The 18,573-nt window shown below is 33.0% G+C and overlaps 2 protein-coding genes across 2 annotated transcripts; both read left to right on the top strand.

Annotated features, from left to right (window-relative positions):
• Nucleotides 1-5,512: 5,512 nt before the first annotated feature.
• On the top strand, nt 5,513-8,759 carry LOC149385747 (Survival protein SurE-like phosphatase/nucleotidase). The gene is made up of 10 exons (XM_089627221.1): nt 5,513-5,948; nt 6,103-6,197; nt 6,493-6,560; nt 6,651-6,694; nt 6,837-6,914; nt 7,009-7,162; nt 7,564-7,713; nt 7,821-7,931; nt 8,139-8,204; nt 8,298-8,759. Exons 1-10 carry the CDS (start codon nt 5,659-5,661, stop codon nt 8,394-8,396), a joined length of 1,155 nt encoding a protein of 384 aa, XP_089483347.1. The 5' UTR covers nt 5,513-5,658; the 3' UTR covers nt 8,397-8,759.
• Nucleotides 8,760-9,758: 999 nt separating this feature from the next.
• LOC149385746 (Ribosomal protein L34) lies at nt 9,759-11,180 on the top strand. The gene is made up of 3 exons (XM_089626106.1): nt 9,759-10,151; nt 10,437-10,536; nt 10,760-11,180. The coding sequence occupies exons 1-3, from the start codon at nt 9,896-9,898 to the stop codon at nt 10,830-10,832; spliced, it is 429 nt and encodes a 142-aa protein (XP_089482232.1). The 5' UTR covers nt 9,759-9,895; the 3' UTR covers nt 10,833-11,180.
• The last annotated feature ends 7,393 nt before the right edge of the window (nt 11,181-18,573 follow it).

The raw sequence follows: 18,573 nt of genomic DNA, 5'->3' as shown, positions 1-18,573 counted from the left end.
TTCTTTTTTGTAACTAAAAGGCAGGAGTATTATTTCTTAAAAAGTGAATATATTTTTGTATGGCTTACCTTTCTTTTTTTCTAAAAAAAAATGTTTCTTTGAGCATTTGTAGTAATTAAATATATTTTTATTTCAGTCCTTAAACTAATTTATGGAAGAAAAAAAAAATACTACTGATTTATTTTATACTAAGTAACAAGGCCACACTTTTCACAATATCGTATTCTTGTCCTCGAGACCCCGAAACCATTTTGTCTTCCATAGTCGGGAACAAAAAACTATGTAATTCTATAGGGTCGGAGTTAACATAATTTTTTTGCGAGTTCTTTCTAAGCAAGTTCTTTCATTGCTACCGCAATATATTCAAAACTCGATCCAGAACAAGGGTCGAGATATTCCTTAACGAACAAAAATCAGCTATAGTAGAATCATTTGTGCACCAACATGGTTCATGAGCTCAACCATTTGACAAACGAGACGTTCAAGCAAAACTACTACAACTAAAAACATTAATGGAATTCAAAACAGTCTCAAATAGCAGAATTAACTCATATTATTTGGATCAAACTTAAAGCTCAAAACAACATGTCACATAGAAAGAAGAGTGGATGAGGTAGGTATTATATAAATTGTACACCATAGCGTTGATGGGGCTATTAATGAAGAACTTGTTATGTCATTATTTTGTTGCCAAATCATTTTTTATTTTTTATATTTTTGCTTTGAATGAATAAATAATCATACCATGTCTCTCAACTTGGGGAAGTTTTTGTGAGAAAACCAAGTTTGGCATCAATATTATAATACCAACCTTGAACATGTAGCTGTGGTATAATATTATAAACTACTTTGTCAGTTTGAGACAGATAAGGCTTGGGTGAGAATCTATTAAAGCTTGAGGGTTATAATCATATTGACATGCATTTCATAGCTTTTTATGAGGACCCATTTAGAAAATGAGGCTGACTATATTTAGAGAGAACAAGTACAACCAAACTACTTAACAAAGTAATGACCACTTTTTTCTCCCTCTTCTTTTGGTGTATAGTTCTTGATTTGGGTTTAAAGTTGCCCATACATATTTAAATTATTTGTTGGAAATATCTACAAATGCTCTTAACTCATTTGAACGATCCAAATTATTGTACTCAATAAGGAAACGTGACTCAGTACATTCAAAATTATTATTTATGTTGTTAAAGCACAATAAGATTATCTTTATTGACTCATAATTAAATTGAGCTTGAACATACTGCTATCCTTGAGCGAAAATTATCGTACACACTTTTTCCATAGCTAATATTAGTTTTTTTTTTTTTTTTAATTGTACAAAGTTTTCCATTAAAGAAGAATAATGTAATAATACATGGCAAATAATGGACCCTAGGTCGAAAATTAAGCTCAGACCTAAGTTTCTTATTCTTATATTGGGTAAGCCATTTTTATTTTATTTTATTGAATTAGTGATTTGATCTTTCTCTTTACTTCACTTTATCAAACATGGATGGTTAACCAAATTCCTTCCAAATCACTTTCTTCCATACTTTGAAAATTTGGGTAAAATCTTACAAATTGGATTATTCAAAATCTAGCAACCTTGCATAATAAGTGATTTGTTTTTGGTAATTGATACATTGTTAATTTCGATTTGTATTTCTCATATTGATTTCAGTACTAATGTTGAATTCAGAATCCTTCCAATATCATGTATTTGAAATTAACCTATGACAAATATGTTGCAATCGTACATAGTAAAATTATTGATCCATTAGGAAAATAGACAACTTAAACGTTTCATATTACTAAATAATCAACGTTTAGTAAATCTTAGATAAATAATTATTTTTATGTATTTACAGACGTAAATTTTAGATAAATAGTCACCTCCACATATTAGGCCACGTCAGTATTTACGGTTATTTACCTAAAATTTACCATACGTTGTTTATTTAGCAATGTCAAATATTTAAATTGGCCATTTTCATACTTTTTGTGCACTTTTATCAACCATACATAGTAAATTATTGTGCACTTTTATTGTTATAGTGAGCATTTATTAATCAATTAATTTCTGAATACTCCAACGGAAAGTGCGATTTGAAGAAAAAAAAGTTAGCGATTTGTGCAAGAAGGAAATATATTACACTAGAAAATTAGGGTGTTAATGTGGCTGTTTTAGTCTATAAATATGAGTTCATTTTAGAAATGTAAAATAATTTTAGTTTGAGCTGGCCCTTTTTTTTAATCTTTAGATCAAAAGAATATAAATATAAAGAAACGGACTATAAACTATTTAGATAACCACACTTTAAATTATTGTCAATAAAGGTTAAATGCTCAAATTTTCAAAAGCTTCTTAATTTTTTAATTTGAGGCCGTGATGTAGCTTGTGTGGCAAAATCACTTGCATATGAGATGACCTCCAAGGAAAATCCGAAAGTGTAATCATTACGAAACTTACAAAATCTTTTATACTGTAAATTTGTGTTTAAATGTTTAGTGTAGGTGATGATATATTGTATGATGTAAGATTAAAAATCATTCTTAAACGAATAAATAATAGAACACATATCACATCTAAGTACTAGTCTCGGGCATACGAACTATATCAAAAATCCGTTCCGAAGTAGAACACATCAACGATATGGAATTTTCCGGTTGTTAATGACTGAAAATCCCGTCTAACCGGAATCAAAATTTTCGGTGCCACCAAAAATTTTGAGTTTTGGTTAAGTAATAGTTTTAATGTTAGAACTGAATTAAACAGATTCTAAATGCAAATTAATAATAAAAAAAAAAATTTACCTCGACGTGGCGAACATAAGAATTCGTCGCGACAAGTCCAAAAATGATGACTTTTTAGTCGTTGAATTTAAATTCAACGGCCCAAAAGAAAAAAAAAATAACCGAAAGGAAGTTCTTCCGGTTATTCCCCTCCATTTTCGGTTCTTTTATGGAACTGAAAATTCCGTTAATTATATGACGCGCCACTGAAACAGAAGTTTCAATAGCGTGGAACCAAAATTTTTTAGTTCTATGCCCAAAAATCCTGAATATTACATACACATTTACAAAATGTCAACCCAATGAAATTAAATAATGCACATGACACGTCACGTTTATCACTGTATTTACGACGATAAATATTTAGGACCGATGTTATTTATCAGGTCTGAAAAATATTGCATGTGTTTATTTATTATTGTTTTCTGGAATTTGACCGGACATAACTTCTTATTAAAACAGATCATGGGAAGCCACATTCTTTGAGGTCTAATGATATTTTATTGGGCACGGTATAACTTATAGTATAATGATTCTTCAATATCTTATAACTTCTTATTGGAGGTTGTGGTTCAATCCTCATTCTTCAAAAAATATAAAAATAATTTAATGATATAAATAAATTTAAGAACAGATAGCATAATCTGTCCAATTCCTTTCCTTACATAGAGAATAATTCCAACTACAGTTTGATACAAAACTGCGTGTATAGCCCAATAAATAGTACTATTTTATGTTGTGAAAATAAGACAAATGGACATATAAACAATACCCTCTTTTCCCAAGCGTAGTACATGTCCATAAATATGACTATATCTAAGATAATTTCCAATATCAATAAACAATAAACCGCCTAACGTATAAAAAATCTAATAACAATTACCGTCAATAATATTTATCTGTTTATTTATGATTAGTTATATAATTTGAAGAATAACGTTTTCTAAAATTTCATTTACACGTCATAATCATAAGTCGTCACATCTGTTTGTACAAAACTGGACAAAAAAATATCTTAATCACACCGCTTATCCAAAACCAAAGCTCTTATCCTAACTTCATACAAAGCATCACACTTTGTCAATATCAATGTTCAATCACAATTAGTAAATACATTCATCTTGGTACCAATCTTAGACTTTTAATTATTATTTATTTTTTTGCAATAAATAGAATGGACTACTGCTGAACTTGCATCCCTGTCTTTTAATTCGATTAAAAAAATCTTATTTGGTTTTGTAGTAATTTTTAGTAAGTAATTTCATCATATTAGGAGGTGCTAAATTTACATGTTTAATTATGTACTTATGTCCATAATTTTCTATAAATTAATTGTCTTTCATTTTGCCAAATGTAAAATATACGTAACTGATAACTAATTGTTAAGATCACCATTTTTAAAACAAAGTTTTGGTGCCAATACAAATTTTCTACAATTATTTAATATTGGTAAAGTCATATGTCTCTTAAAAAAATAGTAAAAATAGTAATTTTTTTAAATATTATTTAATTTTTCAAAATGTTTCTATTTAAATAATAATTGTCAAACAAACTCTAGTCGAGTTAACGATGGAATCCTCATCTATGTAAAATTATTTCAGAAGTTTAATATTTAATATATTTAAAAGGTCAATTGAATATGAAATTACTAAACGTGATTAAGATTATTGTTCAATTAGTGGGTCAGATAACTGATTGTTTTAGACATTTTTAATCAAGTGATAAACAAGCAAACAATCAAACAAAATACAGCAAATGACACAAAAAAATTGGTAACCCTGTTCGGTGATAAACCATCAACGTAGGGGATTGATACGTCAGGGTTATATCAATCCAAATCGGTCAAAAGAATATGAATATTAAGTTTGATGACTCTCTCACAAACACCACCGTCTTTGACTATTCCAATGGATGTAAATCCAAGCTTCCATCGGATTAGAGACTCTCTCTATGTTTCTCCAAATCTTCTCCCGAAAATTATCAAGCACGTCAATGCAAACACGCACTCACAAATTCAGATCAATACAGTGATCACAACGAATCACACAAATCGGAAATCATCTATACCCAATATATTTTTATCTGAAAAGTTTTCAGTTATATTCGCGCGGGAGGATAATGCAGCATAAGTAACCCGGGTCTTGAACATCTTCTTGCAGCTTCACTCGAACAACTTTAACAAAATTGTTTTGGCAAACCAAACAATGTCATAGAGGATCCAACGGAATAAAATTCACACAACAATAAGAATGAACAAAAAAATAAAAGCAATAATTTTTTAGTATATGTTTAATACAAAATAAATAAATTGTATTAAGTTTTTAGCGATTAGTTAATTATATTAGTGATTCTATAATTTTTTTAATAGAATATTTATATAAAATTAAACATCTCAAATGAATGAATAAAGAGTTGAGAATATAAAAAAGAACGGATTCAACTATTTCTTATTAAAATTATAGTTTAATTATTAAAATACTAAAAAATGCAGTTAAACTCATGCTTATTTTTTACTTCCAATAATTTCGTCGTGATTTATGGTATAATTTTCTAACATAAATGTTAAAAAAATGTAGTTAATCTCATGCCTGTTTGCTCGTATTATTATTTATTCTCTTTAATGTATATATGCAAAGACAAATAAAAAATAATTTAATGAAATAAAATGTAAGAGTCCAAGAATAACTCCGGTTGAAGCGGTCCATCAATAATATATCTATATATGTGTGTGTGTTTCTATATATGTTGTCATACACATTCATTTCACAGCCAGCCTAACAAAAGAATTCCCTCCTTTTCACTTGTCCAATCTCTCTATCTATCTAGGGTTTGTGATTTCAGGTTTCTTCATCCTCAATCCTCAAATCGGTACCAATGAGTTCGACCTCGGTGAAAAACGGCAACAATCTGTTCCCTCCGGGACTGGTCTCGAACCTCCAGGAAGCTCTTCTCAGGAAGAAACTCGGCGGAGAACAGTCCAAGGACGTTTCCGATGATCCTAAAGAACCCACCTCTCCGAGCTCCGATGATAAAGCCGAAAATAGCTTGAAGCCAATCGTTTTGGTCACTAATGGTGATGGAATCGACGCTCCTGGACTCACTTGCCTCGTTGAAGCTCTCGTTTCTAATGGCCTTTACGATGTCCACGTCTGCGCTCCTCAATCGTGAGTTTGTATTTATTATTATGTATATATATATGTATATATATATTGAAATAAAGTTGTACTTAGATGTCTGTTTTTCATATTTCTATATGATTCTTGTGCTTGTTGACGCTTATTCGGTAAGAATTTTGGAATTTGGTTTGGTTTATTATAGGGATAAATCAGTCTCTGGCCATTCCGTGACAGTTCGAGAAACGATAGCTGTGAGTTCTGCTGAGATTAATGGTGCCACAGCTTATGAAGTTTCAGGTACAGGTTTATCTATATATGTGTGCGTATGAGAACTTTGGACCGAAATTTCATTGCTTTGTCTTGGTTTAACTGAGGGGAATTTCCTACTGTGAAACTGTGCCACCAACTGGAAATTTAAGTAGAGGACACAAATTTATTGAGAGTTTGTTGGTATTTTGTTTGGCTGTGAAATGGGGTAATGCTGTTTGAGCTTTGGTTTAAAGATATTCAAAGTTTAATCAATATACTTTATTTCCTGTTAGGGTTCTTGTAATTAATACTGATAGGTTTCTTGGCGATTCTTACTTTGCAGGAACTCCGGCAGATTGTGTTTCACTAGCATTGTCCGGGGCACTGTTCTCTTGGACAAAGCCTTTGCTGGTTAGCATTTGTATGAAGTCATATTCAAAATGGTGAATGTGTTTAGATGCCCATAATTTTCTCAAGAACGTATTTGGAATATGGTTTCAGGTAATTAGTGGAATAAACAGGGGATCAAGCTGTGGCCATCACATGTACGTCGTCATTTACTTACCTGTAAATGATTCCTTGTGCTTTTCTTTCTCTTCACCAATGTTTTTTTTGTCTTTATTATAATTTGTCTTACAAGTTACAAACTTTGTTGAGAAGTTGATTATTATGCTATTAATTTGCCAGGTATTACTCTGGTGTTGTTGCTGGGGCTAGAGAAGCAATGATCTGTGGTGTACCATCTTTGTCTATTTCTCTGAATTGGTGAGTTTGTTAAAATAGTTTTTGTTCACATATTACGATTGATGTATTAAAACAAAATATAGAATAACTAAGTAATATTTTGTTGATCCCGTAGGAAGAAGGATGAAAGCCAGGAAAGTGATTTTAAAGATGCAGTTGCCGTGTGCTTGCCATTGATTAATGCAGCTATTAGAGATATTGAAAAGGGGGTTTTTCCCAAAACTTGTTCTCTAAATGTGGAAATTCCAACTTCTCCATCGACAAATAAGGTATGTATGTAAGCTATTCTTTTGCTTTTGCTGCTAACGCCTTATAACTAACTATTTAATGATTCAGCGTTCTCGTCATCACAAGAACTTGTTCTGCATACATATACGAACATGGTTATTAACCAGTAAACAATTTTTTCGGTTTTGTATTTCATGTTTTTGGAGTAGTAGATATCGCATTAATTTTATGCATTAAATCACAACTCAAAAATAAAAAAGAAACTGCTTATCAACTTAACGAAGAGCTTTCATTCCGTTAATAATTGGCTTTGCGACTGTTCCATCATTGGGTTAAAAAGAATTTATTCGTTACTTATCAACTTTGTCGCATTACTATCGTTGTATCACACTGATTTATCCTCCAAACTTTATGCGTAGCTGTGTTTCCATGTATTCACCAGGGTCTTAGATTAACCAAGCAAAGTAATTGGCGATCTACTCCCAGTTGGCAGGCTGTTACAACTTCTCGGTACCCGACAGGACATTTCATGTCTAACCAACAAAGCCTTGGACTCCAGCTAGCACAGCTTGGTCGTGATGCCTCAGCTGCGGTGAGTAGTTTTGATTAGGAGTTTAAAGCATGCATTAGTGTTTCTGCTATCAACTATTAGTGCATATATTGTTCTTCTTCTCGAACTAAGTTTTATCTTCTCCTTAGGGTGCGGCTCGTCGATTGACAACACAAAGGAAGAGCATCGTGGAGGTTGAATCCACCGGAGCTGCAGGAAAAAGTGAGCCCGAGCGGGTTAAAAAATACTTTCGGCTTGAGGTAAGGAAGGCAATGAAGTAAATTTAGGTGTTATACATATAAAATTTATAAGCTGTTAACAGAATTGGAGAAAGCTGAAATGAAACAAGATAATCATTGTTCGTCCTTTATGCTTAGCATGTTGTTTAGTTTATTAGGTTGTTCTCGTTTGACTGTTCTAGTTTTTGCCAAGCAAAGAACCAAGTGTGTAAATTTACATGTTTGCAGTTTCTAGACAAAGAGCAGGATGCAACAAGTGAGGACCTGGATTTCCGAGCCCTTGAAAACGGTTTCGTAAGTCAAACTCATTTATGCTTTCATTGACCCAATGAATGCAATAGTTTTTTTTTTCATGGCTGATTGTTGAATAATACTTTGGAGCTACAGGTTTCAGTTACACCTCTCTCACTTTCTCCAATTTTCGATTCGGAAGTTCATACAGCTATCTCAGATTGGATTTCTTCAGCGATGCAGCCAGAGCAATGAGAGTCATCATTTGGAGCCCACATGATTTGTGTGTATGTGTGTAAATTTGGGGTTCTGACGAATTTTCTTGATCTTTTCATTTTTAATCTTTCAAAGTTTCTACTTGAGAGTTGATTACGGTTTCTCAGTTGTCGCAAGTTTTTAGCTTTCCGAGTCCCGATCTTCCATTGTGTCAATTGTTTCAGTTCTTTAACATTTCCGTGACAGAGCAAATGCTCCGTGTAATACCATTTGGCATGTTTTAGTATTGCCAGTGTGTGTCCGTTATTGTTTATTGGACCCTTTGTCATTCTCAGTATAGATTGAATTGTGCTTGTGTATTCCGTTTGGGGTTTGATTTTACAATTTTATTACATACATATATAGATATTTAGTCTGGAAAAAAATATATGTATATCTGGAATTGGATTCGAGTAGTGAGTTGTACATACGGTAAACCAAAGAGTTCGAGGACAATTGCTTTGGAAGTGTGGTTCGAATATTCTAAGATAATATATTGAAGCTACAGCAATTTAAGCTGAAAGCATTTTTTGCTGATTCTTACCTTCTAACATTAAAAAGGTTAGCTTTTGGACAGCATGTGCATTTAATTTGCATGTGCGTTTGCTTGTTACTCGTAAGAGCTTTATACTCGTAAGAATCCAAAGCTTCTGTGAATGGGAAGTTTGTCCCTGAAGTTTTCATATCAGCCAATCAATATAGACATTTCTTGTATCTAATCTACATGAGTAAATTTGAGAGAATTTCTACTAAACCCTTTGTGACAAAGTGATTATAGATGTGTATTTTATTTTATTTTTAGAAAAAAAATTGTCCAAATTATTGACTCATAAATATGCTCTCTCTCTCTCTCTCTCTCTCTCTCTCTCTCTCTCTCTCTCTTTTTCATGGTTAACAAATTGGAATGTGTTGTTCAACCAATTAAAGTGTTGTGTACAAAGAAGGTTGGCAACCTAAGATGATCTAGTAAGATTGCAAAGACAGGACTAACGATTTATTTTATTTTTATATTTCTGACGAAAATAGAGATCAAACTTACAAAAGGTGATATTTTTTTTTAACTAGAAAAGATTATTAATTAAAATATATCATTAGTGTCAAACATTTTATGTCCCGTGACGAATTTAGATCTAAGTACAATAATATATTCATTTTTTCATATGATCCAAAAAAAAAACATACGGACTATTTTTAAAATAGAAAAAGAAGGAAGAGGATTTATCTACTTATTTTTTAAACCAGAAGGAAGAGCGTTCAACAAAGAAAAAAGAAAAAGAAAAAGAAGGAAGACAGATATGGGTGGTGGGGGTATTTTCGTCCACTTGTCTATAGATGAATTCTAAAAATCTAAAAGTAAACTAAAAAATAAAATCATTTACCCGGTAAAAATAAGAAAAAGGAAAAAGAAAAATAGTCTAGCCCTCTTTCTCTATCACGTTAGGGTTTTAGGAAGAAAAAAGAAAGAAAGAAAGATTGTCGAATTCGAATCTGGTTCAGAAATGGCGTCCAAAACCCTGATTCGCACAGGCTCGTCCATTCTCAACCGGCTGTTCAGTAAACCGTTGTTCAACCCAAAGACCACAGCGGTCAATTCCCCTATTTTATCCAACGCCATTGACGTCACTCCCAAGCTCTTTCCGTCGCTTCTGCATCTGAATCTCCCTCAATACGACGCCGAATCGGAGAGAACCATTGCGAACGAGGGTTTCGTTCACCCTTGCGGATTGCCTTCTCTCCGTTTCTTCTTGCCCGAAGGTACTCGTTTCGTCTCACCCCCACTGTTTGTCACTCGAAAAAATATTTGAGATTTTTTTTTTCGGTTAATACTTTAATAGTCCATCGATTTCATTGTCTCTTTACATCCTGATTGAATAATTAGCTCTAATAATCCGATGGTTTTCAATAATTCATCTTTAAGCATAAGCTAATTCGCTCAAGTGTCATTGGAAAAAGGAGCTGAATGAAACAATGATATGTATATAATGTTCACAAGTTAAAGACAGTGTATTTTTAACTTCCATTGTTGGTGATTTTGATCAGGTGATGACTCTCTGTCACAAGAGCCAATGCTCTTGTTTCCGAAGCGGACATTCCAACCGAGCACTCTCAAGCGAAAGAGGAAGCACGGTTACTTTGCACGGTATTCACACTCTTTTGCTTTCTCTTTCGGAAGAACTCTAGATTTTGGTTCTGATTTTTTCGCTAGATGAAAATGTCGTATAAAACTCTAGCTAAATTTGTAGTAGTGTATGCAATATCTTGATCCGATACTAGCCAATAGCCGTTAAACTCAAGTATTACTCTCTGAGAATGTTTTAGAGTCTGTTCTTAAGAGTGTTTATGTCTGTGTGAAACACGATCAGAAAAGCGACCAAGGGCGGGCGAAAAATCATTGCTCGAAGAATCGCAAAGGGCCGGTCAAGAATCACGGCTTAACACCGTGCTTCGCTAAATCAGCTTTAGAAGAATATGCTTTCTGTTCATTTTCAAACTTGAAAGGGAAGAAAAGAAAAGAAAAAATCACAAACTCAAAGCCAAAGCTCTGTTTTCTCTCTTTGGGTATGGTGTACTGTTTGTGCCTCTATTTGGGGGTTTTGAAAATACAAAGGATTGGATTGGCTCATGACCTGACCATTTAGTCCTGGTCACTTTTTCTATAGATTTCTATTGAAGTAGTTAATCTTTTTTTGTTTTGTATCCATATTCATGAAGCATAAATGTTATTTGGCAACCTTTACTTGTGCCTTTTTAAATAAAAATGGATGACCGGCAAATTTGTTCTGATCAATATTTTTAACATTGATGTATCAACTTTTTAGTTGTATGAGAAACGATAGCTATCCAATACTAGTTGCCTAGCGAAATTGCGAATTTCTCAGGTTTTAATCTTCTACCCCAATTTCTAAAAATATTCGGAATTTTGGATCATAATGTTTGACAAATTTGATGTTCTGTATAAAATTCTTGATGAGAGGATTATTTTGGCAATAATTTCGGCCACATTTTACGATGGTGTAGACAAATTGACCTAAACTGATTTATGCTATATGGCCATAATTCTGAAATATAGATATAGTTCTCCTGATATAATGAAAATATTCAACTGGGCTGACCATTTTCTTCGCAAGACATTTTACTTTTTTTTCATCAATAAAAAATAGAGAAGAAATTTTCCTACGAGGAGCTAATATAGTAATAATTTGTTCGGTTGCATAAGCTTCCCTTTTTCCATGTTCAACGCTTTACCATATTGATGATCACTTTGAATCCTACCTCATGTTTATATAATCATACTTCATTGTAAATTAGTGTGTTTATCATGATTTTGGTAGATGGTAATGCACATCATCGAGAAGATGGGCTTGAGTGGTGAAAGTGAAACAAATGGACACGCCAGATTTAAATCAAGGGCCTTGGCATGGAATATAATAATACACTTTTTATTATTAATGACAACGATGGTTTCAAACAATTTTTTATTTAATAATTTATTATTGTTATATATTGTCGACATGTTCATGTTCAGTAGTAGTGCGTAAATGAGAGTGCAATCATACTTGTAGCCAAGCCAAGTCAATGTCTCAAAACAAATTATGGCAGCCCGTTGGGTAGAATTAATAATTCAAGTCAATGTCGTTACGTAATAATTAGTTCAAGGAAAAATGGTAATAATAATCACTACCACCAAGTAAAAAAATAAAAGAAAGAAAGAGGCACGTTTGTATTTTTAGAAAGTTTACCTCGATTTATGATTTTATCCAAAAAAAAATGAGCATATTTGGAATCTTAAGATGATCATGAAATCATAACATTTTGGAAGAAAATACATAAATAAATAAAGAAAACCCTCGATGCAAAAATGTACCAACTAATGTAGTTGAAAGTTTATTTGATTTCAAATTCATGTCCATATCCCTATATTTTATAATATGATACATAATTTCTTCTTCTTACAATTAGTAGCTCCTTTTCTACCTTAACGATATAAAATATACAAAAAAAAGTGTTCGAACCTAAATGGATAAAAATCCATATAATAAAACACTCGAGTAATCAATCACCATGTGAATGAGCATATTTCTGTTACTATGGGAAAATCTGATCACTAACCATATCTAGGTTTACCATTTTAACAGTAATCTTCATGCACTGTGCAACATATATACGAATATCAATCAGGACCGGCCCAAGGCATACTGAAACCTTAAGCGAAAATAAATAATTAGGCTTTATTATTTTTTTTTTATGTAAATAGTCCATAACCTCTTATCATTGTAACATTTTAGTTATCACTAATTCTTTTATTGATCTTTAGGTCTATAATTTAATGAGGCCATAACATTTTGCTCCTTTTTATTATTATTTTTGTCTATATATATATTTTCATTATTTTGGTCAATAATTTATTAATACCAATTCATTTTTTTTTTGCATGGAAGATGATTATATGATATACTTTTTTTTTTTTTTTTTCTAGATTGGGTCACGTACTTATTGTTATGAAGGTGGGTCATGTACTTGACTTTGACTGAATGGATGTTGGTATTTGTGAGAGGGTGTGAGAGAGGAGTCAGTGACAAGAGAGAAAGAGCAAAATGATAATTAAATATAGGACTCCACAACTCAAACGCGGACGTCTTATCAACATAATTAGAAAAATGCATATTATTTGTGGGCTTATTATTTTTCAAAAGGGGTCTTTTTTGGGCTTAATATTTTTCAAAAGGAGATGAGCCTTAAGCAACTGCTTATGTGGCCTACTACTAGGGCCGGGCCTGATATCAATCAAACTGAATAATATATATATATATATATATATATATATATATATATATATCGAATATTCAACATAATAGATAAATTATTACAATCTAGTGCGACATAAAATACAAAAAATAAACTCATTTAAAAAAAAATTACAAAAAAAACTAGCGAGTTAGCTATATATCTAGGGATTGATATGGACAAACTGGCCGTTATTAGATGACGGAGACAACGTTGATATGCTTGAATACAGCGATGAAGACGATGACAACAACGGTAACGAAGCCGGCAAAGATAACGGCAATGAAGACAATATAGCATCAATGTTGAATGGCATAATAACTTGTGCTTGTTGTGGAGATTGATCATGAGATGAATTTATCACGTCCAATGTTCAAAATATCGGATATATCGGTGATATATCGCCGATATATCGCTTTTTGAAGAGTCTCGGTAAAATATCCGCTGTAATCGTTATCGTTTTATAAATATCGTTAAAATATCGATGATATATCGATAAATATCGATATTTTTTCGTAGTTAAAAAATCCAAAATATCGACAAAATATAGTCCAAATTTGAAAATATCGTTTTATTTGTTTTTTTTTATTTTATTTTTATTTATTATTTCTTATCATTTATATCTTTTAATTATTAATTTTACTTAGTATAATGATATTATCAATATTTCCTTATTTATATTTTATAATACATATAAATATATGTATGACAAATAATGTATTATATATAATATCTATACTAATAGACTAAATAATTAAATATATAATAATCTTCCTTTTTATTATTTTAAAGAATATTTGTACTGTAGTAGAAAAATATAACAATTTCTTTGAAAAAAATTATTTTAAAAAATATTTTAAAGTTATAGATATAAGAAAGTAATTTAAATATTAATAATGTATATCTATAAGAAAAAAAGTTATAGATATATTTTAAATTTGATTGTTTTATTAGAAATTTAAAAATATAAATAGTGGTACATATTTTATTATATTTTGTTATAAGATTTTTGTTGATATATCCGTCGATAATCGATATATCACCGATATAATTGGTAGTCGGTATTAAAATTGTTATAAAATATCCGTCGATATATCCGTCGACACTCGATATATCCATAAAATCAAAATCTCGGTATGGATATCGGTATCGATATTTTAAACCTTGATCACGTCCGAGCCAAATAAGTTGTTATCATTACAATACTCAACATTATTACTACTATTATTATTATTGATTGGATCACATAGTTTAGGCAACATTGGTATTGACACATTGGTATTCGGATAATTAATATTATTTATTTTAGCTGATAGCAGTGTCAAACTCTGGTCAACGAGTTTGTCGCCGGTATGACAATAGTCCAAACCACCCATGAAAGCCTGATGATAATTCATTATTAGCTCAGAAACGTTATTACTGCTTAGAGATGGCCATACTGTGGAATCACTAATCATATGATTAGGCATTTAGAGCGAAACAAGAAACACGACGTCATCTTCTGCATAATTTTAAGATTTGGAATTGAATATTTTGGATGATCCAATTCCAGATTTGGATAGAGCTTTCTCTTAGCTTTCTAATGCATGTTTATTTTCAAAATCACTGCGCATCAGTCCAATTCATCCGCGGTCAAAAAACGTTGTTTTCGTTAATTACCCGATTTTAAGCGTTTTTGAGCCTTTGGACTCCGAAAAAAGCACCCCTAAGCCTATTTAAAGGGTCCTTGTAACCTCAAAACATTCATTCACATCTTAGGTTTTATTTTAGATTTTTATTAGTTGTTTGGCTAGTTGGGAGAGAAGAGGAAACCAGGGAAGAAGACCACCGCTCGTCGACGGTTGACACCCACGATTCACCGTTTTTCTTTCTAATCATATTCCTTGGAACTCTCTTTTATTTATGTTTTATTTTGATATGGTTTTTATGAAGTTTGTTTATTTATTTTATGTTTCTGTTACTCTCATCGCCATGAACTGAACCCCTTAAGGGTGATGGCTTAGCTTTGCTTGAATATGGTTGTGGATTCATATTTATTTTTCATGTTCTTATTCTCTATCGCTTGAATTAATTTCGTGCTTAATGCTTGTATGAGATTAGCTACCTCGTTCATGATTTTTAGGATTGTTTAGTAGCTCGAGAGAGAATTTAGATAATCGTGTATAAGGATTATTTCACCGTAGTGCATTCCTAAGCTAGAGATAGTTGGCTGCTATGGAGTCGTGTGTACACTCTTGATTGTAATGTTTGTCGTATTTTTAGGGTTTTAGATCGAGAGATGAAAATTCGATATTGACATAGGTTGTTAGATGCTCGAGAGAGATTTAACAATAATATTACGTGAGTGTGATTAGTGAAGAGAGAGAACCGAAAAATTGTGCGTAGTTCTAGGAATCCCGACCATATGAGAGTTTTGCGAAGTCTTTGCCCTTGCATTTTACCTATCCGTTCACCCGTGTTTAATTTGTGTTTTTATTTATTTTTTATAATTTAGATAATAATCTCCTTGTTTTCTTTGAGTTTAATTCGTTGCTAGCTCGTTTGATTTTCGGTTAAGCAAAGTCCTCGTGGGATCGACTTGTACTTACGATTTACTACTTGAGCGACCACGTGCACTTGCGCGCGTAAAAATCGCAACATTATCTTGAACTCTTCAATCTCAAATCTAATGATCACATTTTCTCAATCAGCCCGAGAGACGCCCCTTGGCATATTCTGTTTTGCAAGATCTTGTTGTCCGCAAAAAGTAAGTCTGAACTTTCGGCTCAATTTTGACTTTGCATTACGAAAAATTTGTTTTGCATCGCGAATGATAGCTGCGTCGCTCTCTGAGCAAAAACGGTTTGCTGAGCATACCTCGCCGGTCAACATCAGTGCACACAAAAGTGAAATCAATGTAGAGACCAGTGAGAATAGTCGCCTTAGCCTGAGGTGTTACTTTTGACCAAGTAGGGACGTGTGACAGAATCACCAAGCAGAACCATCGCCTAGGCAGTTGGTGAATAAGCCGATCTTTGGGTTATCCTATCTCACGGATTGGTAAAACAAATTCTCGTAATTAAAATACGGTCGGCAGTGCGTTTAGGGGTTGTTTGGGAGGCTTTTTTTAGGCTTTTTCAGGGCTGATTTGAGTATGTTTTGAGGCTAGTGCGAGATGGCTGTTTCGTGGTGGAGAGGCTCGTTCGAGAGAGTGAAATAGTGAATAACTGAGAGAGAGATAGCAAGAGAGAGAGAGAGAGAGAGCATGGCGCAACTAGAGCACGGTTCACGGTCATGGTCAGCGGCTCGACGTCCTCGGCGTCGGATCAGTGGCGTCGGATCAGCGGCGTCTTTTGGGGTTTGAAGAAAGGCAAAAAGGGTTAGAGAGTTAGAGTCTGAGAAAGGCAAATAGATTTATAGAGTTAGAGGCAGAGAGAGTTAGAGAGAGTGAGAGCGAGAGCGACATATAGAGAGACATGAGATCAGAGAGAAAGTAATGGCGAAAGACGGTGGAGAACGGTGCTGGTGATGTTGGTGGTCGCGTGAAGAAGTTGGCGAGGCTGTGGTGATGGTCGCGTGAAGGAGCCAACAAAATCTCCGAGCGTGGTGGTCGCGTGGTTTTTGGTGGTGGTCGAAGAGAAGAGACAAAGAGAGAATTCGGGTTTGTGGTGGTCTGATGGTGGTGGTGGTCGCAGGGTTGTCGCCGGCCTGAGTCCGACGTGTGGTCCGAGCGAAAGACACGCGCGGGGAGATAGAGTGAGGCGGAAGAGTGAAGGACGCAGAGAGAGAGAGAGACAGTGATGGTGTTTTAAGAGGAGAATAGGGCGGTGTTAGTGATTTCCGACTTGAATAAGATAAGCAGATGAGGTCTGGTTGAATGAAAGAGGACTCAGAGAGAGACAGAGAGATGCGGAGGTCTGGTTGTTTTCGAATAAAAGAGGTGAGGAAGAAGATGAACTTTAAATACATTTTTGACCGTGTAATTTCGCGGTGGTAGTGATTTCCGACTTGAATAAGATAAGCAGATGAGGTCTGGTTGAATGAAAGAGGACTCAGAGAGAGACAGAGAGATGCGGAGGTCTGGTTGTTTTCGAATAAAAGAGGTGAGGAAGAAGATGAACTTTAAATACATTTTTTACCGTGTAATTTCGCATCCATCAGTGAAATGTCGCATCCAATGCTCTGTTAGATTGTCACGTAATTTAATGAGCAAAATAAAGGAGGAAAATTTAATCCTGCTCATTATTTCGACCTTTGAATGTGACAATAATGTCGCATCCAATACTAAATCATACATTTGAATGCGACAACGTCACATCCAAAAGTGAAATAACCAACTACAAAAGACTAATATGTGTTGATGATCGATGACTCTTAAGGATCGCATTCATTGTTCATTTTGATGCGATTTTTGGGTATGACTAATTGCATCCGAATCCACATCTAAAAACCCAATTTATCTTGTGTAATGCACATCATCAAGAAGATGAGCTCGTGTGGTAAAAAAAATGGACACCCAAGATTTAAATCGGCCTTGGCATGGAATATAATAATACACTTTTTATTATTATTGACAACGACGGTTTCAAACAATTTTTTATTTAATAATTTATTATTGTTATATATTGTCGACATGTTCATGTTCAGTTAAATGAGAGTGCATTCATACTTGTAGCCAAGCCAAGTCAATGTCTCAAAACAAATTATGGCAGCCCGTTGGGTAGAATTAATCATTCAAGTCAATGTCGTTATGTAATAATTAGATCAAGGAAAAACGCTACTAATAATAATCACTGCCACCAAGTAAAAAAAAAGGCACGTTCGTATTTTTAAAAAGTTAACCTCGATTTTATTTTTTATACAAACATGTCCATATTTGTAATCTTAAGAAGATCATGAAATAATAACATGTTTGATGGAAATACGTAAATAAATAAATAAGAAAACCCTCGATGCAAAAGTATACCAACTAATAATGTAGTTGAAAGTGTATTTTATTTCAAATTCAGTGTCCATGTGCCTGTATAGCTCATTTTCTACTAGAGAATACCTTTACAATAATATACAAAAAAGTGTTCGAACCTAAACGGGAAAATAATCCATATAATAAAACACTCGAGTAATCAATCACCGTGTGAATGAGCATATTTCTGTACTACTAAACTGGGAAAACCTGGTCACTAACCATATATCTAAGTTTTCCTTTTATGGCTATGCATTTGCTCAACTTTCCAAAAAAAAAAAAAAAAAACACAATGATAATAATAATAATCTTCAAATCATTAATGCACTGTGCAACATATATACACGAATATCAATCAAACTGAATAAAATATATATCGAATATTCAACATAATACATGAATAATTACAATCTAGTGCCACATAAAATACAAAAAATAAACTCATTTAAA

This window comes from Urtica dioica, chromosome 9 (assembly GCF_054948205.1).
Source record: "Urtica dioica subsp. dioica isolate 48M chromosome 9, U.dioica_male_clone48M_v1_H2, whole genome shotgun sequence".
In the NCBI taxonomy this organism is placed as follows: domain Eukaryota; kingdom Viridiplantae; phylum Streptophyta; class Magnoliopsida; order Rosales; family Urticaceae; genus Urtica; species Urtica dioica.
This window is presented reverse-complemented; position numbering and strand designations above follow the sequence as displayed.